This window comes from Python bivittatus, unplaced genomic scaffold (genome assembly GCF_059951505.1).
Source record: "Python bivittatus isolate LINGU-HERP-01145 unplaced genomic scaffold, Pbiv_v1 ctg000080_np1212, whole genome shotgun sequence".
NCBI lineage: Eukaryota > Metazoa > Chordata > Lepidosauria > Squamata > Pythonidae > Python > Python bivittatus.
The window spans coordinates 84,572,002-84,597,844 of NW_028277035.1; the positions used below are offsets into that span (position 1 = coordinate 84,572,002).

The following is a 25,843-nucleotide window of genomic DNA, read 5'->3' on the forward strand; positions in this document are numbered from 1 at the left end:
CCTAACAGATGGATGCACGGCCTCCAGTTGAACACATCCAATCAACGGGAGGTCATCACCACCCTCAGTTATTCCACTATCAAACTGTTTTTAGTGTTAGAAAGGATTTTTTTTTTCAAACCTTCATGTGGAATCTGTCTTCCTGTAACTTAAATCCATGACTCTGTGCCACGTTCTCTGGAATGAGAGAGAACAGGTCCTGAACATCTTTTTCCTTGTTTGCTTTTTTTTGCATCATATTGCTGATTCATACAGATTAAGAACACCCAGGTTACAGATTAGGTCCCCATAGTTAAGAATGGAGCCTATTGTAGCAAAATTCAAGTTAAGTACACAGTGATTTGAGTTAAATACACAATGGTTCAAGTTAATTACACAATACTACTCATACAGTATTATACCCTAATACTGTTCCGGCTTACGTACAAATTTGACTTAAGGACAGACCTTGGGAACGGAACTCGTTCTTAAACTGGGGACTACCTGTATTCAGTTCGTACTATTCTGAGACTCTTTTCACAAGCATTATTATCAAGCATGGTTTCACCATTCTTATACTTACGTATTTCACCTTTTTTTCCTAAGTGAAGAACTTTGCAATCATTTCTGTAGAACTGAACTCTGTTATTCTCAGTCCATATCCCTAACTTAACAAGATGATTCTGAATTTTATTTCTGTTTTCTAGTATATTAGCTATCCCACCACATTTTATGTCATTTGCACATTTCATAAGCACTCCTTCCATCTCTTCCTCCAAGTTATGAACACAATTTTTGAAGAATCCAGGGTCCAAAACTGAAATCAATGGACCCTTCTCAGTACCTCCCTCCAGTTGATGAATATTTCTGAGTACAATTTTCAGCCAGCAATATAGCCACTTAATTGTCATGCCATGCATCCATAGCCAATTAGCCTGGTAATCCAAATGTCATGGGGTACTTCATTAAATACTTTGCTGAAGTCAAGATGCATTATATCAGCATTAAGCATCTTGATCAAAATATGAGATGAGGTTAGTCTGGCAAAAGATACTGTTGACAAATGCATGCTAACCTCTGGTAGTATCATGGTTTTAAAAGTGCTTATAGGTGAAGGTACTTATGATTTGCATTACAGGTAGTTCTTGGTTAGCGACTGCCTCAAACAGTGACCATTCACAGTTAACGGTGATGAAAAAGTAACTTTGCAACCAATGCCCGCATTTACAACCTTTGCAACATCTCTCTCTCAGTCACATGTTCACTATTATCGTCAGTTAGTAGGGGCTGTTCTGTGCATGACCCGTTTTTTCCCCCTATTTTGACTCCTGGCAAAGCGGAGAGGTTGCCTAAAGAAGCTGTCTCTTCTTGAGCTGCTTTTCTCCACAGCCTGACAAGCTCAGCTCTGTGATCTTAATTAGTTGATTAGAAGCTGGGTGCTTGGCAGCTGCTGCCTGAAATTGACAAGACCCTAATCAGTTTCAGAGTAAAGGCTTTTGTTTGCCCTCTAAGCACCTGGCAAGTGGGCTAGGCAAACAGGGGATGCTGGTATATTCCTTTTGATGTGTATTTCCCACTGTGTTCCTGCTTACTCTCTTGTAATCCCTTCCTCTCCAATGAATGTAAGTACAAACATCAATTCTCTTTTTGCTAATTATCCCAGCATCGGGGTGAGCATTCCAAAGAACAGGAGAGTGAGGGAAAAGGGCTATAAGATTTGCCCTTTTACCTGGCTTCCTCATGAGTCAAGTTCCAGAAACCTTCTCCACCATTTGGACTCATCCGGCTGTTTTGGGTCATATCCTTCTGACGCTGTAAAGCAAAAGAAAGCTGAAGTAAAATCATAAGCACAGTCACAATCATGTGATTTTCACTTAGTGACTGTTTCACTTAACAACCAAGTCACCAGTCCCAATTGTGTAGAACTTTCTGTAGAAACTGTAGAAACTTCCCAGGCATCAATCTGATCTCTTCCAGCCAACAGGATTCCTGTATGATAAAATTCATCCATTCCATCAACAAGTTCCTTAGGTATTCTGGGATACATTTCAACTGGTCCTAGAAGTTTAAACTCATTCAGGTTAATATGCATCCCCAGACCTTATTTCTGTCAATCACCTTCTTAGAACATGTTTTCTAGCAGAGATGGTTGATCTTTTAACGGGCTTCGTGTCTGTCTGTCTGTCTTTTGCCTATCACTTAGGAGTTTAAACATTCCCAAATAGCCCAAACACACCATAAATGATTTCCAGTGCATGTTCTTTTCTTCTACCCCTCACAGAATGTTTGGAGAAAACTCGTGTTAGGATTAAGGGCACGTGCTGTGAGATATCAGGTTCAAAAGGTTGATCTCTGAATCTTCAACCAAATTTCTAACCAGTGAAAGCTGGAGGGCCTCCTTGTTTTAATGTGCTGCTCTTGAGAAATTGGTCCTTTCATTTTTAAAGAGAATGGTGAGATGCATGAACTTTGGGACTGAACATGTGTAAGCCAACAAAAGGCTGTGATGCCCCACCTTCTCATTAATTCCAGAGTAAATATTTGTTGAGAACTTGCTCAACTTTTCATAGGTGTACATATTTCAGTCAGCTCAGTACATCAGCTTTCAGTGATCCAGTCAGTCTTCCAGGAAATCATTCAAGGAATCTCAGCATCGAGATTCTGTTGTCTTTTAATCCAGGCTCAGTGCCCCATTTATAGTGGGGTCATCAATGTAGTTAAATTAACAAGCTTACAAACCATCCCTAATCAGGATCCCTGTTTTAATAATATTCCTCATTCAGCTAAACGTACCCTATAGGCTTTATTGCTCAATACCCAAAATATTTGACAAAAGCTGGGAATGTAGATCTGTTGGGGATAGGTCTCATCCCATCACATTAAAAATGCCTGCAGAATAACACATGTCCATCCAGAACTCTCACCTGCACACGTGGGAATGAGCAGCTGGTGGGTGTCAAAATCCATCAAGATAGGAGGCAAATGGTATAGCCAAAAAAGACTGGCAATTGAGATCCAGAGCAGGACAAGGATCCTGAATGGCAGAGACAAGTGAAGTGGTATAAGATTGTCAGGTTCCAGATCAAGAAAATTAGGCAGGGTTGCTTAGTCATTTCTTTCCCAGGTAAATTGCTCAGGATGCTGAGGAAAGTAAGATGTGAGGGCCTCATCTGGGTTCTTGGGTTACTTGATTCCTTCTAAAATGGCTGGCTGGATTTCTGTTCCCATCACTGTTTGGATAGCAAAGCCCACAAAAATCTGTCTCTGAATACCAGGAAGCCTACACCTGGCCTTGCTACCAGGTTCCCTGGCTGGACCCCAGTGATACCCTCCAGAGGTGAAAGATGAGACATCTGTACAATTAATATAAAAATAGTTTCATTTGGCTTCAGATTAGCAAGCTCTGATTTTACTGAGCTGACCAAGAAGCGAAGGAGCTACAAATGCCAGCCCTGGATTTCTCTTGTGCACTTTTGCCATAGGATTTTAAGGATTTTGGGCAGGTAACAAATCCACTCAGCCCCTCTTTGCAAAAATTACTTCTTTTTTTTGAGGAACAAAAAGGTTACATGAAGAGTAGTCTGAAGCCATGACTACCAGAATTATTCCTTCTTTCTCCTGCCAAAGTGACTGGAAATTGTATCTCTCATTTCACATGAAAAGATCCTAATGGAAATTCTTACTTATCCAAAGCAACAAAGGAACACTAAAACATTCTTCGGCTCTGTCCCTTTGCTTTTTATCTCAAGTTTAGAAAGAGGGACATAACGTTGCACAGAGAGAGAGCATATCAGAATCCCTATTGAAAACTGTTTCCATCAATAGCAGTATCTGGTCTGAAACAACCATAGGACTTATATAATTCGAGGACAAACAGTGCATTAACAGAAAGGCAGTTTTCTTCGGCAAAGGCACTTTTGTGAAAGAGAGACACAGCATGGGATACTGATCATAACATCAGATTAAGCACAGAGGGTACAAATCTCCAGCATGAGGCTCCCTGGATCTCAACCCAATCTACCTTGCAGGGTGGAGATGAAGATAAAATGAGGGTTATGTATAGGAAGGCGATACTTTGCAGAAAGGCTGGGATAAATGTTTTGAAATTGGGAAAGAAGAAACAGATTCCAGGTTCAGGAAGATCATCTAATGTAGGTTGCACAAGAAAAGACCTGTGGTAACATAAGGAGTCATTGGCTGATCTGGTTCAGCTATTTATGCTGATTTATGTTGTTGGCAGTAGCTCTCTAGGATTTCAGCAAAAATATTTCAAAGTTGAGATACTGACGACTAAACTGTCATTAGTCTAATTCGAAATGGAGATGAGTCAGCATACAGACGGGAGGTTCAACAACTGGTCTTGTGGTGTGGTTATAATAACTTGGAACTGAATACACTTAAAACTGTGGAGATGACTGTGGATTTTAGGAAGAACCCCTCTAATACCCCTCCCCTTACCATACTCGACAGCCCAGTATCAGTGGTAGAGTCCTTCAAGTTGCTGGGTTCTATAATTTCCCAAGGCCTGAAATGGATGCTTAACATTACAGCCATCATTAAAAAGGCACAACAAAGGATGTTCTTCCTGCGTCAACTTAGGAAGTTTAAATTATCTCAGGAGCTCTTGGTACAGTTTTACAGGGGAATCATTGAGTCTGTTATCCGTTCCTCTATAACTGTCTGGTTTGATTCTGCAACCAAACAGGACAGACTCAGACTTCAACAGATAGTTAAGTCTGCAGAAAGGATAATTGCAACCCGCCTGCCTTCTATAGAAGAACTGTATGCTGTGAGGGTCAAAAGGAGGGCGGAGAAGATATCTGCAGACTCTTCACATCCTGGATATAAACTGTTTCAACTTCTTCCTTCAGGATGGCGCTATAGAGCACCGTATGTTAAAACATCTAGACACCGGAACAGTTTTTTCCCTCACGCCATTGCTTTGTTAAACACTACATGATATGTTATGTGCTGGACAGTGGCTTCTCCTTTTGAAAATGAACAGATGTTGGTCCATGGCAGTAGTGTTATTTTACTGTGTAGCGTTACTGCTTATTCCTCCTTTTTGCTGTTATCCAAATGCACTGTTGCTCTTGCTGTTTGTTTTTTCACCGAAGATAAATTCCTTGTATATATTTTATACTTGGCCATTAAAGTATTGTGTATTCTTTCATGGGCAAACAGTGGGCTCTGTCACTGTGTTACAGGTGTTCCCTAACGGTATCAATTCACCTGCTGTCCACTTAATATTTGAGGGAGAACCCACAGATGTTTTTCTACTATTGGTCTGTATCTGAATCCTTTTTTTTCTTGGAGAAATTGTGGAGCAATGACCACAATTGCCCAGAAATGAGATTGATGTTATTTCAGGCTGCGAGAGCTCACCTGTTGGGCATTTGGCCATCTGTATCAATTTGTTATATGTCTGATCCAAGAAATGGATCTCACCCTTTTCTCATCAAGATGACATGCGTGGCTGAATAGCATTTTTCAATTGTTGGAAAGTGAATACAATGTGCAATCTGTCGCCAATGTGGCACCCTCCCATGCAGATCCAAGGCCTCTGCAGGGTACCAGGTTGAGGTAGACAGCATTTGATCAACTGCTTTTGCTATGAACAGTGATTTGTTATGCCACTTACCAAAGACCTGCAATGATCATTTCATTTAATATTATAAATAGTATTCAGTTTTACTTTTGTTCACTTTTCTATTGATATGGGCCTGGGTATTAGATAAACATATTACCATAATGAATCTTGTCTTCTCCATATTATCCTTGCAAACCTCTTCTCCCACTCCTGTGTCCCAAATTCATGGTCTTTGAAATGTCAGGTATTGCAACATCTTGAAAATCACCGTCTGCCTGAAGAAGTAAATAAACACGTTCCTTATGCAAACATTTCTAAATCTTGAATTGGTAACACACAGAAAAGCTACTCTATTTCCTGTATTTTATTAATCAGCTTGTTTTTACTAGACAAAATCCTGGTTTAAATCATTCTAAAACTTGGGAATCCAATGCTATTCCCAGGTTTTAAGTGAAGGGCAGCAAAAGAGATTTGATGCAACATTTTCTTCCGTCTTAGGGCTGTAACTCTCCAGGGCTTGTGTTAGTCTCAGCTACCCATCCCTATAGTTTGTGGACTCCCAAATTTTGAGCTTTCCAAGTTACACAAATCATCTGCATCATTTCAAACCCTAACTGGAAAATCTTTCTTGAAAGGAAAGCTGGGCGTGAGATAAGCGGGCAATGCCCCTTGTTGCAATTTCGTTGGACAAAAATGATGGCAATAAAGCCCACCAATATTTGGTGAAAGGAGTCACAAGACCTGTTATTTCTCCTGCGGTGCTTAATTGTAGCACTGAACTTTTCACCCCAATTATAGTGATGTAATCCATTGTGATCAGCTTTGCTTGGGTCTTTTCCATAGCCTTCAGAGACCCATCACTGTAGTGTGCAAGGGGAAACTGTGGCAGTGCTGGGAATTCTGTCACTTTCTCCTTTTACCCCTCCCCCCAAAAAATCCAGAATGTTTTCTGATTTTCTGTAATTTACTTAACATGCCCTGCTTCCTTTCAGCTTTCTGTTGGACTTTGATGATGTTTGGTAAAAAGCAGAACAAATCCAGCAGTCAGGGAGGGGGAAAGAGAAGAGCAGCATGGAAGGGAATCAAATGCTTCCTGCATTCTAGATAGGTGTTCAAATAAACACCTTGAATATTTTTTTGGGGGGGGTGTCTCACCTATAAGCCACGTCTTGTCTGTTGAATGCCTCCCAGTCATACCATGGCCATAACAACCAGATAACTGTGGTCCACCTGAAGTACATTTTTCCAGCATGGTCCCTTCAGGATGCAAGCCAGGTGATGGACAATTCAAGCTTTTAGATTAAGTCCAGAGGGACTCAGATTCAGCTCCACTCTCAGCCGTAGAATGGCTGAGTTCCTGTCTTGCAGTCTGTTGCACCCCACACGGGTGTTGTTACAGGAAACACAAAAGGAGGCCAGTGAAAAAGGAGAGCAGGCAGTGAAGAGGAAGAGGAAGCCCAAGTGCCAGTGAAAATGTTTTGAGGGCTGTGAACTTGATCAGGGACATTCCAGATGGGCTCTTGAAAAAGGAATCCATTTTCCAACATGCGTCAGGTCAAAACATTTTTTTTACTAGCACTCCCTTTCTCTGTTGTTTGTTCAATTTATGTATACACTGTTGGAGGAAAGATGAGGTTTAAACCTTATGATATGAATCTCATGTATAAGAATAAAAAATAAATAACCAAGCATGCCAACCATTGGTCATGTCGTTCCAATTTATCAAGAGGACATCAGGTTGTAGAAAACTGGTGTCGCTCTTGATGAGCATACAGACTTTTGTGCATAATGAACCTAGGCTAATCAGGATTTGCCTCCAAGCTCAAGAAGACATTTGCCAGTAGGCTAGTACAGGTAGATGTGGTCCACATGCTTAGTAGCAATGACCAATGGATGGGGAGAAATTTGTTTAGCATACATTTGAAAGGAAACAAATCCAAATTTGTATTTTTGAACCTATGTGCAAAGTAAAGCATTATCATTCAAAAGTCACGCATTTCTGACTACATAAGGAAGCTTAGGTGTGAGAAAGAAATCAGAATAAAATATTAGCAAAAATTAGAAACTGAGAGAAACCAATTTGATTGCTTCACCCAAACTCTAGTAGAAATGCACAATGTCACTATACACATCTGTATTCATCCAAAGCCCAGGGGTTCAAATGATATTTTATGAATTAGTCTTCCAGGACTAAATAATGCAAAATCAGAATGTCTTGTAAGACTTCTAATGTAAATTAGTAACTTTGTTTAGGGATAGGAACTGCCCAGATAAAACTGTGATTCTAAAATCTGAGGGCTCTGGATTTGATATCTGCCTGATTTCTGAGAATTTTCCTTTAATAACTATAATGCATTGTCTGATGTCTCTCCCTCCCCCCAGCATCTATGTATTCAGAAATACAAACAGAGCGGCCTGATATTGGGAATATCATGACGCATCCTGATTATCTTGATGGAAACCCTGATCTTATAAAACCTAAAAAGCTGCTCAATCCTGTAAGAGCCTCGAAAAGCCACCAAGAACTTCACAGGGAGCTGCTTATGAATCACAAAAGGTGAGCAGAGGGTTGGAGCCATAGGCTTCCGGGGGTGGGGGGGGTGGGGGGCGGGATTGTATTATCTGTGCTGTGACATCATGATGTAAGTGTGACAGGATGAAGCTTCCCCTGTGTTGTCACAAACACATTTTGTCGTCATGCTTGGGAGCCCAACTCTATCTGTCTGTCTGTCTGTCTGTCTGTCTATCTATCATTAAACTTGTATGCCACCTGATTCCCAGCAACTTTATTTCTCCACCCTCGTGGTGTGTAGAACACATAGATTTATATTACCAGCCCTCTTGTATGAGTCAGGGTTTATTATCACTTACATCCTACATTTTCACTGGTTTATAATGATACCTATTTCTACTGTACCATGATAGGCAGGGGGTTATATTGTTGTTGTTGATGATGATGATTTCAGCCCGCCTCTTTCACCATCCTCTAACATTTATCAATTAACCTATAAAACCTTATCCCAGTGTTGTGTATCTAGTCAACAGAAGTGGAGAAGAGATCCAAATTCTTCCACATGTTCTTAAATGATGGGATATCAACAATTCACACTGACATCGAATGGGCTCAGTGTCTTGAATTTGAAGTTAAGCATATTTAGATATACTTGGAAAGTTTCTTAGCAGGGTACATCCCTACGCAGGAGCATCCACAGAAGGGGGCCAAAAAACCAAGATTGGTGGGCATGATGGCACAATCAAACCCTGCCACTTTGTATGTGTTTGTGATGATGATGTATGAACAAAGGAGTGGAACTTTGGTTATGTCCTCCATCTTGGAGTTGTGCGTAATGTCACCCAGAAGCAGGTCTACGAACGCAATTGTTTCTGATGATACTCCAAGCAAAAAGAGGGAAGAAGAAGCAAGTGGAAAAACAGAGCATGTTTGTCTAGAAAGAGGTGTAAAAGAGCGGTCTGGAGGCTCCTCTGGCCTTCCAACATCCCTTCAACAGCCACAGGAGAAGTGTGTAACCCAACGTGGATCTGGTCAAAATGTCATTTTTTGAAGTTTTGGAGGGAAGTTAAATGGGTGCTTTAAGCCTTGCAGAGTGTGACCTTTGACCTCTTCTGCAAAAGCTGCTGCCATCTTCAACCCAGTGGAAGTCCCAAACCTTCTGAGCTGGATGTTAAGCAGCATTAATCTCAACCAGGGCTTCATTTTCCACTATCAAGGTTTCTAGCTGTAGTCACTTAAGCACCCTTGAACATCTCCTTCAGTATTTGTAATGTCTTTTATTCCTCCCTTACCCCCGCAGTTATTACTAGCAGGTCTGGAGTGAGATACAGAAAGCCAAAGAATACTGAAAGGAAATCAGTATGTGCTTTATTGATTATGGAAAGGCCTTCTATTGCATCAATCATGTCAAGCTGCAGAATGAGCCTAGACAAATGGGACAAATGGGATCTCGTTGTCGTCATGCAAAATCTATACATAGATCAGGAAGCCACAGTAGAGACAGAACATGGCGAAACAGGCTCCAGGTTGCCGAAGGAGTGAGACAAGGCTTTACGGTCTTCCCTTATTTATTGAGTCTATATGTACTATATATATTGAGGGAAACTGGACTAGAAAAGGATGAACATGCTTTTAAAACTGAAGGGAGAAACATCAGTAACCTGCACAGTGCTGATGACGCTACTCTGATAGCTGAAAACGCAGATCATATGCAAGTCTAGTAATGCAAGTCAAGCACAATGAAAAAATTGGACTAAAATGGAACCAGGTTATTTGAGGGACTGTCTTTCCCCAATTACATCTACCGATCCCATTAGGTCCAGCAGAAGAGGCATGCTCTGGGCCCCGTCTGCTCGGGAGTGCCATCTGGTGGGGCCCAGGAAGAGAGCCTTTTCTGCTGTGGCCCCCACCCTTTGGAACATCATCCCCCTCAGAGATCAGATTGGCCTCAACCCTACTGGCTTTCCATAAGGCCCTCAAGACTTGGTTTTGCCATCAGGCGTGGGGATGCGGGCGTGTGGTAGAGTCTGTATAGTGACTGTGTTGTTTATTGTTGATGGATATATCTTGGCTATGGACTATGTCATATGGTTTTTTATATGGTTTTTTTTAATATTGTTTCATACTGTTTTTATATCTCTGCTTTTGTATTGTTTTTAATTGCCGTGAGCACCCAGAGTCATATATTTGAGGTGGGTGGCTATATAAATTGAAATAATAAATTAATTAATTAATAAAATATAAAGTAGACCAAGCTAATGACAAACAGATACTACAAACAGTCTTAGAACTGGCATGAAGATATTCAAGGGGTGGATAGCACCTGCCTTTTAAGATCAACTATCAACAATAAAGGAACCAGCATTCAAGAAATACACTACAGACTAGCACTTGGTAGAATAGCCATGAAGACTTTTGAAAAGATATTTAGACACTACAGATATCAGATATGGTTTTCTCTGTGACGCTCTATGGAAGGGAATGTTGGACTTTGAAGAAGTAGGATAGAATATAGACACTTTTAAACTTTGGTGCTGGAGAAGAACCCTGAGAATACCATGGGGAGCCAAAAGAAATCAACCCAATGGATCATAGAACAAGTCAATTCAGAATTCTCACTTGAGGCTCAAGTGACCAGGCTCAGATTCTCATACTTCAAAGAAGACAACCAGCAGCAAAGTGGATGGACTCAATTATAGTACTTTTGGAAGACCTGAAGGATCATATTGGTGATAGATTGTCCTGCAGAAAATCTGTCTACATGGTCTCTAAGAGTTAATACTAACCTGATGGCACATAATCAATCAATCAATGAGATACAGAAAATCTTGGCAGATAAAACAAGTTTGCAAAACAGGTTACCTTTATTGGCTGTGTTCTGTGTTGTGTTTGAGTACCTGCAGTGCAGGATATTTCTAGGGAAATTGATTAGGGAATGATCTTCCTATTCACTTTTATGTTTTGACTCTCAGAGTTCTGCCTTTATCTTGAATAAATGTGATGTCATTCAGTCTCACCAATTTGCCTTCTGTAAAATGGAAGCTGGTGACCAGCCCTCACGTAGCATATCAGTACAAGCATATTGTGAATGAGATACAATCAAACCCTGTTTCAAACACATCCACCATTTTGCAGTTGCAGCCTCAAGACTTGAGAATTACTACATACTGTAGAAAACCAGCCATTGCTCAGGCTTAAAAACAGCTTGTCTCTTGCACTCTAGAAACTGTGGTGGAAAAAAAGATCAAGGGAAAAATGTATGTAAATTTATTTCTGTATTTATCAAATTTGTATACCATCTGCTGCCAGCAAAGCTAGGAGCATGTCATTGTTTTTAATACATGCGTATTTTTACTTTTGTTCCCAAGCCAGTTATAAAAGACAAGGCTCTTGTATCATTAATAGACTGCAGAAAAGGCAGTTGAGTAGACGTATGCTGGTTTTTTGTGTGTCACATTGATCCACAAACTTGCCAGCTACATTTTAGCCTAGAGTGATGTGCGAGGTTAGTTTATGATTCACTGTGTTGTGTGTACCTTGAAAATTGGATTGAAAAAAGCATAATTCAGCTAATCATGGAAAGTTTTTTGGTGTGCAAACACAGCCATTTGTTACAATATAAGATACAGATGCCAATTTTTGTGTGAACCAGATATCTGTGCTGATGTTGTCTACTCCACATAAAACTTTGAAGAACTTTTTTAAAAAAAACATTAAAGAGCATACTGATAGAACAAGTATTTTCCTAGTTCTGTTGATCCTGGAGGAGAAGCCCCCTCACAATTCATCCTCTTTTGGTTGCCTGCAGTATCAAAAACACACCAAAGATGATCTGAGATTTCCCAAAGCCCACAGAAAGGTGCATGTATCTGTAGATGAAAGGCAGATGACAAACTCATCAAGAGCTATCTAGATAAAAAGAGGGAGAGGATCTGGCCAATATCCTGTGAGCTTCTCAGCCATATCCGCTAGCATTATTTGTTTCATGAAACGCAAATTTCCTTTGCAAAAGGAAGACAGATCGGATATGGAGTGAGTCATTCAGACCTAATAAAGAAGGCTGATGTGGTAGGAGTTCGATTTAAAAAAAAAAAAATCTCAAAATTCATCCTGACATTAAAAGAAGGGCTGCTGATCTGCATCTTCTTAATAAGAGTTGTACTTAATAACTAAACTATTATTAATATTTTCTGCCTCTCCAAGAAAAGGCTACTCAAAAGGAAGCTTACAGGATTTTGAAACACAAGCATAAAAGTACCAAAATCTAGATAAAAACCTTGGGAATTAACAATTAGTTTATGGAGCACATCATGCACTGTGAAGGCAGGCTGAAGGAATTTGGGATGTTCAGCCTAAAGAAAAGAAGTCTTAGGGGAGACATGATAGCTGTGGTCAGCTACGTGAAAGGAAGCTACAGGGAAGATGGTCAAGAACTATTCTCCAGGGCCACAAAAACTAGGGCCAGAAATAATGTGGATAAGTTTCAGCTTCTTAGATTTTGGTTGAATGTAAGGAAGAACTTCCTGATGTAAGATCTGTACTATATATCAGTCAAACAATCTACCTGTGGAGGTTATAGGTTCTCCATCTCTGGAGGGTTTTAAAAAAGGTGCTGGACTGCCATCGCTCATGAATGGTTTATTGCAGAGGGTTCAGCTAGATGATCCTTGTGGTCACTTCCAGCTCTACAACTGTATGATCAGTAAAACTCAGGAGGAAATAGAGAGGTTTTAAGGGATGCCTGAAGGCAGAGACTGATATAGCTATAAGAAATAAGTCCTTATATCCCACATGGATATGCTGGCCTGTGTTCAAAATCCTTTCTCATCCTGACTAAATGTAAATGCACACATTTAGAATCATCAGGTTTAATAGCTTGTGGGTTGGCCATGTGGCTCTTCTCCAGTCCTCTAACATGGTCTTTTAATATCAGAACTCCTCCATTTATTTATTTATTTGCCATATTTATAAGCCATTCACTTTTGGCTAGCCAGCCTGAGGTGGTTAACAGAATAAATCAAAAAGAGCTTCAGTAAAATTCAACAATATCTTTAACTTTGCAGTATCAAATCCATAAATTAGCTCAGTACACAAAACCATGCCACAATACGAAACGTAAAACATCTGGGTTAAAAGACAAAAATCCTAAGAAAGGAAGGCTTGAATGTGATACTGAGCCTTTAGTCTCTTCTTGAATTTGACCAGGAAGGGACTAGTTTGCACTTTGCAGGGAAAGAACTCCATAAAGCAGGTGCTCCACAGAAAGTTCTTGTTCTAGTCAGTTCCACCAGGCTCTCTGCAGGTTGCAACCCACAAGCAAGCCTTTGAGGATAATAGGATGATGTTGTCAGAAAATTCAGCTACAATTGGTTACCGCTCCCCGTATGTTGAAGGGACATTGTGATTTGGAGGATTAGGAGTGGGACTTCAGAAATGTGTCCTGCACATGCCTAGATCTGTCTAAAAGAGGTTGAAAAGAATATGTGACCTGTCGACAATGGAATTACAAGAAGATTCCCTTCTTTGCAATCTATCAAATCAGCAAGCAATGAGCTTGAGAACATAGAAGAGAGTCAACCCAGTAGTTGATAGTGATATGTCCCACATAGCACAAAGAGGTATGTCGCTGTTGACCAATAGCAAGATTGACCCTCAGAATATTGAAACCATTTAAGAAGACCAACTTTTTCGTCTGATCCATATGACTAAAGCCAACAATGAGAAAGGCCATTTAGCCTTTCTAGTGCTGAATGTAAGGGTGAGCTCTTCTAGCAAATAGCGACAGGTTGAGCTCTTCTGTGAGGAAAACCATACCAGAGGTTCTTATGCTAAATTCAAATTTAAGATTGTTGGTTAAATTACTCCCTCTGCTGGAAAAAGGGAACAAAAGAGAACTTTTTTTCTGTTGGTTTTTTTTCCTTTTAATTAATCCTAAGAAACATGATTAATCATATACTTTGTGAAACCTGAATTCTTTTTCCTTTCTGGGCTTCACTGCACTGCAGGTTATATTTATACACAAACATTCAGCAGATTATGCATTTGCCTGCCTGATGAAATGGAAACAAGGAAATTTTTCCCTGCCAAGTTTCTGCTCTTTGACAGGGTGATGGGAGCTCAGACCGTTGGCAACCTTATTTCAAAATATCTCTTTATTTGAAATGCCTATATGCCATTCTTTACATGAAATTTTAGGCAACCTACAGTGTAAAAACAAATAATGCAATTAAGATTACAGCTAACGTAAAGCAGTTGTCCTGAACTTTAAAACAGATTAGTAACAATTTAATCAGAAGATGATAGCCATTTGTTAAGCATGGATTGTGGTTTTGGAAATTGCATATGTGTTTATGGTATGTGCAGTACTGCTTCAACGTAGTCGTTTGCAGGGATCCATAGTTTAATGTAACAGGATCAAAAGACAGTCCAAGTGGTTTAGACAGTCTGAACCATAGACCAGACAGCATAACCAGGTCAGCATCCAAGGAGAAGTTTGACGGCATTCCTAAGACAGTAAGGTGGAGAAGTAAAACATTTGACTCATCAAAGGCTAATTCACAAATGATGTTGTGACCCTGGTAGGCAGCAAACTGAAGGTTTCTTTGCATCACGCTAGATGGGCTGGTTTTTGCTAGTTAGAAGGCTAGAACCATGATGAGTTTTCATCATGAGCAAAACATCTCCCACTTCCTGTTTTCCGAAGCCTTTCAAAATGTGTTTTGTGAAGCCTCAGTTGTTCCTGTTGTCTCTCAATGGAATGCAACTGTGTGTCCTTGCTTGATCCATTTTCCCAAGGCAAGCTTGCCTTGTCCATTGTTTTGATCTGATTCAAAATGGTCTAAAGCAGGATTCTTCATACTCCCTTCTGTGGAACCCTAGGGTACCATGGGAACTTGATGGGGTCCCATGAAAGACTAAGGGGGAAAATAATCACTTGAACACAGCCAGGGGCATCAATGGTGGTTTTTCTGAGGTACAGCTGAAAGGGTGAAAATGATGACCATGATCCTTACCTAGGAAAATGCTTCACGTGTGGGAAAAAAAATTGTGGTCCTTATTTTGCTCTGCTTTCTGCAAAGTCATCCTGCCCCAGTCCAGTCTTCTCCCCCTGTCCCCAAGCAAGGTCAGACAGAAGGCTTCAGGTGAAGAGGGCAGAAGCAGCCCTCCGGGCAGTGATTCCTAATTGGTCCTTTTAGCAGCATTTAGTGGCAGTTAGGACAAGTTTCATTTTATTGCCATTTTTCTCTTGTTTTGCCTCTTGTTCAGAAGTTCCAGGAATTTTTTTAAAGCTTCTGCTGCCTGAAGTTTGAAAATCCCTGGTGCACAGTGTGGGAATTCATAAAAGATTTAATATGCTTTAAGGAAAAAAGGGGGTGAGAACAATCCCTTCATTATCAACATTGCATCAGGCAGTATTACTAATTCTGTATTTTAATGAAATTGGTGGGCCACAACGCATTTGTATTCATCTGTGTTTAGTTTCATATTTTAGTTTGTTTAGCTTTTAAGGAGAAAATGTTTAATAAAAGTAGCAAATTAATTTACATTCACATTGTCCTCCAGTGCTCTGAAACCCATTTTGATGAAGCTGTTCTTTGCAACTAATTATCAAGCTTAAATGGGGGGGGGGGACTCTGGGGACATTTGGTAATTCAAGGTTTCGGATTTCTTCTGTTCCACTATCAGTAATAGGTGGATGGAAAAAAGAGGAAATGAAATAGAGTTTTAGGAAGATGAAGAGAAATGCTCTTTTGACAAAGCATTCTGACTAGACTTTGTGTTCTCCAGAAGTTCATTCTTTTATCTTAGCACTTTTTTATTTGTGTCCTTTGACTCTGCACATTCTGATGTTTGCTTTCCTGGGAGTTCCATGGCACCTCAACTTCCATGTTGGGCTCTGCTGTAAGTTCTTAGCAACCACATAGATAAACTTTCTCCAGAATGACCTGTCCTCAACTTGGCCTATTCAGACCTTCAATAGTGCATTCATTGCTGTTGTAATCAAGTCATCCATCTTGCTGCTGGTCATTCTTTTCTCCAGTTTCCTTCCACTTTTCACAACATAATGAACATCTCAAGGGAGTTGGGTCTTTGCATAATATATCATCATTTGATTTCAAATGAGAACTCTGGATTGATTTGTTTTGTGATCCTTTTGATTGTTTTCTTGGCTATCCAAGAACATCCAAGACTCTTGACATTCTCAAGAGGCTGGAAAAGAGTCACTGTTCAAAAGCAACAACATTCTTTCTGTCCTACTTCTGCAAAGTCCAACTTTTGCTTCCATGGAATGTCACAGGGAATACCTTGTATGATTATGATCTATGTAGGTATAGACACATCCCAGTATTTCCAAGGCCTTCATAGCTACTCTACAAGTGTTAGTCTGTGGCGTATTTCTTGAGTACTGATGATAGTTGATCTTAAAGGAAGAAGCTATCCACCACTTTAATATCATCGTTGTCAATTCTGAGGCTAGTTGCTGTATCTGTTGTCATTTGTTTGGTCTTCTTTATATTTCATTCTTTATGTCTTTCCACTCATTTCCTTTTTTCACTTTTTGTCTGGAGTATCATCAAAAACAGTTAGACCTGCTACTGGGTGACATAGAACATAACACCAAGACAGAGGATGCAGTCAGAGTATTGAGCTTCCCCATGTTCATGCTCCTTATGTTCCATGTTCCCACCATAATTCTATTTCTGCAGCTTCAGATTTTTTTTTTCCTGCATGGTTAGATTAGCAACTAGACATCTGGGAAGCTTTTAGCTAACCATGTCATAAACACCATTAGTACTCTGAAAGATCCTCAACTCTTCTTCAGTAGCATGTGAGTGCCTCCCAACCTGAGGGGCCTATATCAACAATCACTGTATTTTGTCTATCCATTTGGTTTTCTTGGTAAACACAGGAATGGTTTGCCATGCCTTCTCCTAGGCAGTATGAAATGATGCCTTTATGGTTGTCACTAAAATGATCATCCACCTCCAGCATCTGCTTATTTTAGCTGGGCAGCTGGGGTGACCTTTACACCTTGAGTGACTCTACCAGAAGTATACACTCTTGGCATATACTCCTATTGTGTTTTGCTTATCCCTCCATGGAACATCTCCCCACCACAATGACGCAACATGGCAGGACTGGGGTGGACGTGGGGATAGAAACTTACCTAGGAACTTGGTGGAAATTATTTGGGGGGGGCAGACATACATATGATTGCCCCGTTAGGTTATTTTACTCCAGTATTTATCTTTTTGGCATTAAAATTCAGTCTCCATCTATCACTGTCTACCCTACCTTTGTAGAGGATTGGGAGTTGAGAGCAAACCAGAACTACAAAGGGTCCTGGAGCATCGTCGACGAAATCAGCTGATGAGACAGAAGAAAGAAGAAGAAGAGGCAAAGAAATTAAAATCTCCATTTGAACAAGAGCTCTTGAAGAGGCAACAAAAGCTTGATCAGGTAGAAATAATTGTGTGTTCTAAAAGACACAGAGATTTGTTCAGTAGTGTAGAGAGCCAGGGAGGTGGCCTTGAAGCCAACAGTCAGAAACCATTCTGTAAGCCAAAAGGACTACAGCATTCCCTAAGTCTTGGGAACAGAGACAGTATTAAGACATTCCCCTCCCTGACTCACTAGAGTATAAGGTGATAACCAGCATTTCAAATTGGACCCAAAAACCTACTGATAACCAGTGCAGTGACTTCAGAATCTGTGTTATTCTAAGTTTATGACACTGTCCTGCCAGAAGTCTAGCTGCCACATTTGTACCAGCTGTACCTTCCAGGTTGTTTCCAAAGGCAGCCCTATGTAGTCCAGTTGCAGTATTCCAGATGAATGGAGATCAAACTGTGACTTATGCCAGAGCATCTTGGTCCAGATAGAGCTGTAACTGGCACAACAGCTGAAGCTGGGCAAGGGTTCCCATAGCCATGGCTTCTACCTGCTGTTTAAACAGGAGCCAAGAGCCCTGAGCAAGCCCCAAGCTTTGAGGGAATCATGACCCCATCCACAGTTACTTCCAGGGTCAACATAATTAGATTTCCCTGATGTTGATTAATGACAAGCAACTCCATCTTGGAAAGATTTAATTTGAGCTTGTTTTGCCCCAGCCAGATCCTCACAGCCTACAGGACTTTCATAGCATTTCTGGCTTAGCCCAGAGTGATGATATATAACAGTGTCATGACTATCTTGAGGACAGCTCATCCCAAAGCACTAAATGACCTCCTCTGGTAATTTCAAATAGATGCTAAAATAACATGCCAGAGAGCACCAAACCCTGAGGCGTTCCACACTGGTGTTCCTAAGGTTTGGGGCACTGCCCCCCATGATAACTGACTAAAACTGCTCACTAAGGTAGGAGTGCCCTCAACTACCAACCTTGCAGGTGTCCCAGAAGGATAAAATATAAATGTAGCACTCCATCCTTACATTATAAGCAGCCCACCCTTTCTCCACAATTGGTTGTGTAAATTTAACCATCTTTCTGCTAAAACTATCAGCCGAACACAAAATTGACAACTTTGAGTGAGGGCTTTGGTCAACATTACTATTAGAACCTGCATTAGAGTCTGAATGGAGAGTAGCAACATAAAATTTATCTGATCTACCATGGAAAATTGTTAAAAGGGAGTAATGAAAAAATGATACCTATTTAAACCAGGCAGTGCAGCAGCCCGTGATCTACAATTTCAATCATTTCCATTTGATACGGAGAGAGGATTTGGGCATCAGGGACTTGTGTAAGTCTCCACTTCATTATGTTAGAGGGCAAAGCATCCAAACAGGCCAAAGGAAAGGCTCTTTGGAACTTGGGGACTATAAAACTAGAGAGATAATATGCTGGAATAAAGTTTCTCTTTTGATTCCTAATTGCCAAACAGCATGAAATTAAGCTCCTGCATCTTTGAGTTTCCACATACTAAATTCTTTGTCTGATGTTCTCTTTGGCCTTAAACAGGCCAGGCATCAAATTCCAGTTTCTGTTAATCAACAATAGTGGCCATTCTGGGGTTGCATAACACACAAGACCATTCCTGCTTAATATGTCATAAAACACAACCAAACTGTAACTCTACTTTGCATCATGGACTGATGCCTCCATAATGAGGTTCTCTCCCCTCTATCCTTATTTTTATTATTTACAATAATTTGTAACCTTTTTCTAAAGCAAAATATTTAACATTTTGTTTATATTTAAGTTAGATGAATACTGATTTCTGTGCAGGTAAGAGGATGGAGCATACCTTTGACTAGGAGCTCTAGGTGGGATTGCTGAGAAGAGCGGGAAAAAAGAAGCAACATTTTCCAATGCAACAAACCCAGCTAAGGGTTAATTTTGTAGCTCTCTGGAGGAAAAAGGATAAATATTAGGAAATAATTGATTTTTTTTTTAAACTTCAGAAAGAGATTTAAACATGCACAATTGCATGAGGATTCTTTACTTCTGAATCCTTATTACTGGGCACAATTAGAGACAAATTTTGAACTCTGATTTCCACTTTCCAGCAGTTGCTGTACCAAGAAAATGGAAATGACCTTATGGCACTGATTGAACTGAAAATGAAAGCTGATGAATGACTCGAAGCCAGGGTTTCTCAGCCTTGGCAGCTTTCAGATGTGTGAACTTCAACTCCCAGAATTCCCTAGCCAGCCTTGAATTCTGGGAGTTGAAATCCACACATCTGAAAGCTGCCAAGGTTGAGAAACACTGCTCTAAGCTATTAGTTGCCTAATAACAGGGTTGAGAATTCAACTAACCCTTTAGATTCTAAATTGTGAATAGCATAAAACATGTTTGGTTCAGTGGCTGGATACAGATGGTGACACTTAAGGCGAGTTGTTTGTATCCTCACTAAGTGACATTTCACATCGCCTGTAAATTTCCCTTAAAAGTTCTGTCTGGTCTGCCATTTCCTGTAACTAATAGAAGTTGTTAGGATTAACAAAATCTACAAAAATATCTACTATTTACCTATTTATTTCTTCTGCCTTTATTTTATCAGCTGGAAAGGGAAGACGAGAAGCAAGAAGAGAATGCACCAGAATTTATTAAAGTCAAAGAAAATCTGAGGAGAACATCTACACTAACTGGGGCAGAGAAAATTGTATAGCAAGGCATCAACTAAGATCAAAATAGATTAAGATCATCTGCTTTGAATACCTACATGCTGACATTTTGGTAAACAGTGGACATTCAAAGTTATGTCTTTGGGGCTACTTATTGTACATTAATGCTTGCTCCAGTAAAAAAATTGATTGGGGCATTTTCACATCTGGGAAAAAAAGAACATCTAAACATTGTGGCTTTTTTTCACAAGAATCCTCAGATGAGAAAAAGGTAAGGGAGGTAATAGAGATCTAGCCTTCCTTTCAAGTACTGGGATAATGCTGGCGCTCTTTCCCATCACTAACCCTTGGCAAATCCTTTGAGGTTCAGCAGGACCAGTGCACGCATGGAATGGGAGATGCTGTCTGTAGAGAAAGAGATAGCTAAATATTTGGGACTTCAAGCTGTTATAGAGCAGAGCAATTCCGTTGCTGGTTTTGAAATCTTCAGTTTAGCTAAATTAACGCTTGAGGGAGCAAGTTAGAAAACTAAAAAAGATGGTAAAAAGGGAAGTGATGATCAATAGGGGAAGTGCTAGCTAAGATTTAGAGCACATCTGCCTATACGGGCACCGTGGGTGCTGTATCCAAGCAACAATATCCAGCAAATAGGTATGTGTTTCTTCATTACTGGGACATAGCAGCCCTGTGCTGGCTTCTGTCATAAAATGATGTTCAAGATCCTTGTCACAAATCAGCATCCATGACAGTCGTATAGTCAAGTTTACTATGACAAAAGGATATTGAGTTATTTCCAAATAGTGGGAGAGTCCACAAGTCTTTCAGCATCTGGTTCTGGTCTCCAGAATGAGAGGCAGAAATAAGGTAATGTACTTTCTGGAAAGGATCTTTACGAGCTGCAGAAGGTGCAGTCCTCTGAATTATCTGGGTAAAAACACAGAAAACATAGATCTACATGTATGTTTCAAAAAAGCGACTGACAAATCCACAAAAAAGGATTAGTGAGGGAAACAGCAAAGAATTCTGGGGAGAAGGTCAAGGAACAATGCCAGATGTAGTGTCTTCTGACTTTTGAACAAATATAACACATTAAAGTAAGATTCTTTTTTTAAAAAATCTAATCAAATTGAAGATTATTTGTAGATTATAGCCAGATGAGGTCTACTCCTTCCTGGAGCCCTTTCCTGTTTCTAAAATCCTGTGAACAAGATGCTTACTATAAAGATGCTTATTATAGTATAGGCTGTTTGAAATTATTTTTTTTTAAATATATGACAACAGCAAGGCAAAAAGGGTGAGTGGCCAACCTCTCTTCAACTCTGTTTTCTGGAGGTGAAGTCAGGAGTAGCCAACATGTCTATCCAATGGAGCACCACTCCCTGTTGGTTTTCAGGATAGCTGTGTTAGTTTTTTACAGCAAAAAACAAGAGGCTTATTTTAAAGATTTCTTAAAATATCACAAGATTCTTTGTCATTCACTTAATCTTGGAGTGAAGATAAACATAACCAAAAGCCACAATAGCTTTTAGTTTCACAATTTATATGACAGATTATGGTCAGCTTTTCTGGTAGGGAGGGCCCTCTGAGATGCAGATGGCTGTTCCACTGGGAGGGACAGGCCAAAGTAATACATAATTCATATTATCATCTAGAACTCATATGACTTAATTGTAACCACAGATTTTTTTTGAGGGGGGAGCTTATTAATAAAGAGCAATTGTATATTTTGTGGAGTCTATATTCTGTGAATTAAAGCAGGCAACAACCAAATAAACTAATTTTACTTTTTAAAAGTAGTAATAAAGTTGTCAGATTTATGAACTTCTAAAGCTACCCCTTTGGAGGGATCAAGAGGCTGTTTTTCTTTTCATGAACCTCATGCCTTCCATGCTGCTTCTAAGAGGCAGGTAGATGTGTTGGGATTGTAACATTATGCCAAGAAATCTGGGAACCCAATCTCAAGATTGGAAGGGTTATGTTGGAGCACCATTTGCAAATGGGACTATTGGGAGATGAGAGCCAGAGAGAAGAAAATAAGCAGAATGTAACAAGAAGAAGAAATCCCTGGATTTCCAAGATGACAAAGCAGAGTTGCTAGGCTTGAATTTGGCTAAAGCCTCACAAACATGACATGGCAGAGTTAGACAAGGATCTTGAGTGGATATTACAATGAAGCTGTATGAAACAGCATGTGGCCCTGTGTCAGAATGATGCTGTAGATTCCTTCTGCTCTAGGGCATTTCAGATCTGGTGGCCTTGAAGCTGAGTGGTTGCTTACTGTTTATACAGTAAGCTGGCTTTAGGTTTGCCTCTCCTACTTGTCTTGAAGCTATTCTCTGGATGCGTAAGACAGCCTTTACCTAGTGAATGGGTTCATACATGGTTTGCTTACACATGATATATTGAATAAACCACAATTGGCTGGGTTATTCACTCAGCAAATACTCTGCCGAACACAATGAATACATTTTTAGCTTGCTAGGGCTACCATATCTGGACTACAAAAGCCATTAGAAGACAACAAAGGCTGGTGTTTTCTGTATCTCTCTGCTGCTGTCTAGTGATCCTTTGGATTTTTGCAAATATGATAGCTCTGCAAATCACACTGAGCCATAATGTGGTCTTTGATTTTAGCTTAGCACAATGTAGAGATGTAGTAAGACTTGCATAAGCTTATCTGTTTAGACTGAGAGATGTTCTCCAGGATCTCTGGACTATTCACTGCTACCACGGATTGAGCACTGTGATCGTATGTCTCAAAAACGTGCTCTGTTTGCCACAGGTATTCTTCTGTCTTGCAACCCTGATCTGCAATGTTCAATCCATGCTACACTTTCATCAGAAAATATGAGGATGCATTGCCCTGTTGATGCACTGGGAGCAGCAGTGGAGGCTGATCCTCATGGTGGTGATACTTCTGTCATGTTTAGTGACCTGTCCAGAAGGAAAAAAAAGGCAGCGTGGGTCCAAAACCATTTCCAGGACAAAGGGGAGAAAAAAAAACAGTATTTCTTAAATAACTGGAGGAAAGTATATTAACCTGGCTGTCTGGATGAGCCATACATATTGGGCTATTAGATCCTGTCTTAATGAATTCAGTATGTAAGCAGGAGTGCTTGGAAATATGATACAGATGCACCAACTTTCCCACTGCCACGTCTAGTTTAGCATTTTGGAATTTTGGGGGGGAAGGAAGTAACATGAGCTTTGCATTCTTTAGGGCATTGCTTCCATAAAGGCTCATTAGCAGAGCTTCCTCTTTCTATATGGAAAGTCCAACTTTCCATCTCTTTGAGGCAAGGCATCTACAATCAAGTCATTTCTCTGACCAAGCCACATGCCTGAATCTTCTGCTAAGCTCATATCTGCATTCTCAAGAGGATATTTATGTCTGGGCCCACAGAGTAAGAGGCTGGGTCAAAATGACTCCTTGAGCAGATTATTTCAGCCTTTTTCTCTTTAGTTGGGGCCAGGAGCTGGGAGATTATGGTAAACTTTGAAGCAGTTTAACACACATATTTCATTCTCACATAAGTACACCATAAAAGCAAACTCTCACTAAATTTCCATGCTATAGTTGAGGGCTCAGGGGGCTATAGAAATTAGGCTAGGGGCTGCATGTAAGCCATAGTTGCCTGCTCCTGCTCTTCTCCTGCTCTGCTGGATGGACTAGGTTCACACATTACACTGAGCCATGGTTTGTTTTCCTTGTTTTTGCCTTAGTTTGTTGTGTGAACCCACCACTGTGGTTTGAAAATCATGATTTATAGCTTAGCATTATTTATTTATTTATTTATTTATTTATATTTCAAATTTAGATACTGCCCATCTCACAAAAAAACTGACTCTGGGCGGTTCACAATAAAACAACAATAAATATTAATTAAAATACAATAAAAACAATATAAAATACGATAAAAATAGAATAAAAACCAAACACATACACAAATAATATCTTCCAAGATGTTGATGATCAGTAAGATATGGCAGCATCTTCAAGGTGCTAGCCACCCCCAGGGTTGGTTGCCCCTTTTTGTACCCCATGCCAGTTGGCATAGCCAGGTCTTGACTGCTTTCTGGAAGGACAAGAGAGTTGGAGCCTGCCTCACCTCTGGGGGCAGAGTATTCCATAGGGCAGGGGCCATGGCAGAGAAGGCTCTCTTTCTGGACCCCACCAGTCGACATTCTTTCATCGATGGAGTCTGCAGCATACCCTCCCTGCCTGACTGGGTGGGACAGGTGGGTATAATAGGGGAGAGACAGTCTCTCAGGTAACCCAGTCCCATGCCATGTAGGGCTTTAGAGGTAATAACCAACACCTTGAATTGGACCCAGAAGCAAACTGGGACCCAATGCAACTCACGCAGCAAAGGTGTAACATGTGCCATCTTTGGGGCACCTAAAATTGCCTGCACAGCTGCGTTTTGAACCAGCTGGAGCTTCCAGATACTTTTCAAGGGTAGCCCCATGTAGAGTGCATTGCAACAGTCTATACGGGAGATGACTAGGGCCTGAGTGACTGGCTGGAGGATCTCCTGATCCAGAAAGGGTGTAACTGGTGTACAACATGTAGTTGAGCAAAGGCTCTCCTGGCTACGATTGCCGCTTGCTCTTCGGGCAGAAGTTGTGAGTCCAGGAGGGCCCCCAGGTTACGCACCAGGTCTGTCTGGGGTAGTGCGACTCCATCCAGAACCAAAGATGGTAAACCTCTGGATACAGAGGAGCCCCCAACCCATAGCCATTCTGTCTTACCAGGGTTCAGCTGAAGCCTGTTGTTCCCCATCCAGACCCCCACACCCTCCAGGCACTGCGAAAGGGTAGCCGCAGCATCACTCAAATCACCTGGGATGGAGATGTATAGCTGGGTAACACCTGCATATTGATGATACCTCATCCCATGGTGGTTTTATATAGGCCCAGCCATTGAGGCTTAGGCCATATACCACAATCAAAGTAAACCATGGCATAAAGTGTTATCTGAACCAGGCCATAGTCTGACATGGCATCCAGTGTTTCTAAGTGGTTAAATAGAGAATGGATGCCTTCTATGCAGTGCAAGAGTTAGTAACTACACACCCTCAAATGCTAGAGCCCATGTGCTGTACAAGGCTATCCTTTTACCTAATATAGCTGTTGAAGTAAGCATTCCAACCTATTGCTGGCTTCCTTATAGGGCGTTTATGTTGTTTTTATGTTTTCGCTTCCTTGATTCAATTTTTTATATCTCACTAACAATAATTATGAATCAAACTCATCGGTTTTGGGGAAAACTGCTGTGGATTTCTTATTCATTTGTCCATAGTGAAGTCTACGTCTCTGACAGTTTTGCTTTTTTCACCTGCAAGAAGAAGAATCACTACCTCCAGCATTTCACAGATGGAAACCTGTTAATTATGTTCCATAGTGGCAGAGCTCTTATCATTGCAACATTTTTCCTGATCTCCAACTGAAATCAACTTCCCTCTAACTTAAACCCATTATTTTGTGTCTTCTGGAACACATCTGAAAATTCTGCCCTATCTTCAACATGACAGTCATTCAGCTACTTGAAGAAGACTATTGTGCCTTTCTGCAGACTTCTCTAGGCATCTCCAATGCCTCTAACTTTGTGTAAGTTTTTCCGTCTAGGCTTCCATCATGCAGAGTTGCAACACACTACAGCATCCTGAATGTGTAGCTACTTTGCTTTT

The 25,843-nt window shown here is 40.5% G+C and overlaps 1 protein-coding gene across 1 annotated transcript in view; it reads left to right on the forward strand.

The window, feature by feature from the left end:
- The window catches only part of FAM107A (family with sequence similarity 107 member A), a 33,457-nt gene extending 11,546 nt beyond the window's left edge, over positions 1 to 21,911 (forward strand). The window contains exons 2-4 of the mRNA XM_007427411.3: positions 7,952 to 8,126; positions 17,387 to 17,543; positions 20,090 to 21,911. Coding sequence (XP_007427473.1) covers positions 7,952 to 8,126; positions 17,387 to 17,543; positions 20,090 to 20,197 — 440 coding nt within the window. The 3' untranslated portion in view covers positions 20,198 to 21,911. The remainder of the gene's footprint in view (positions 1 to 7,951; positions 8,127 to 17,386; positions 17,544 to 20,089) is intronic.
- Positions 21,912 to 25,843: the final 3,932 nt, after the last annotated feature.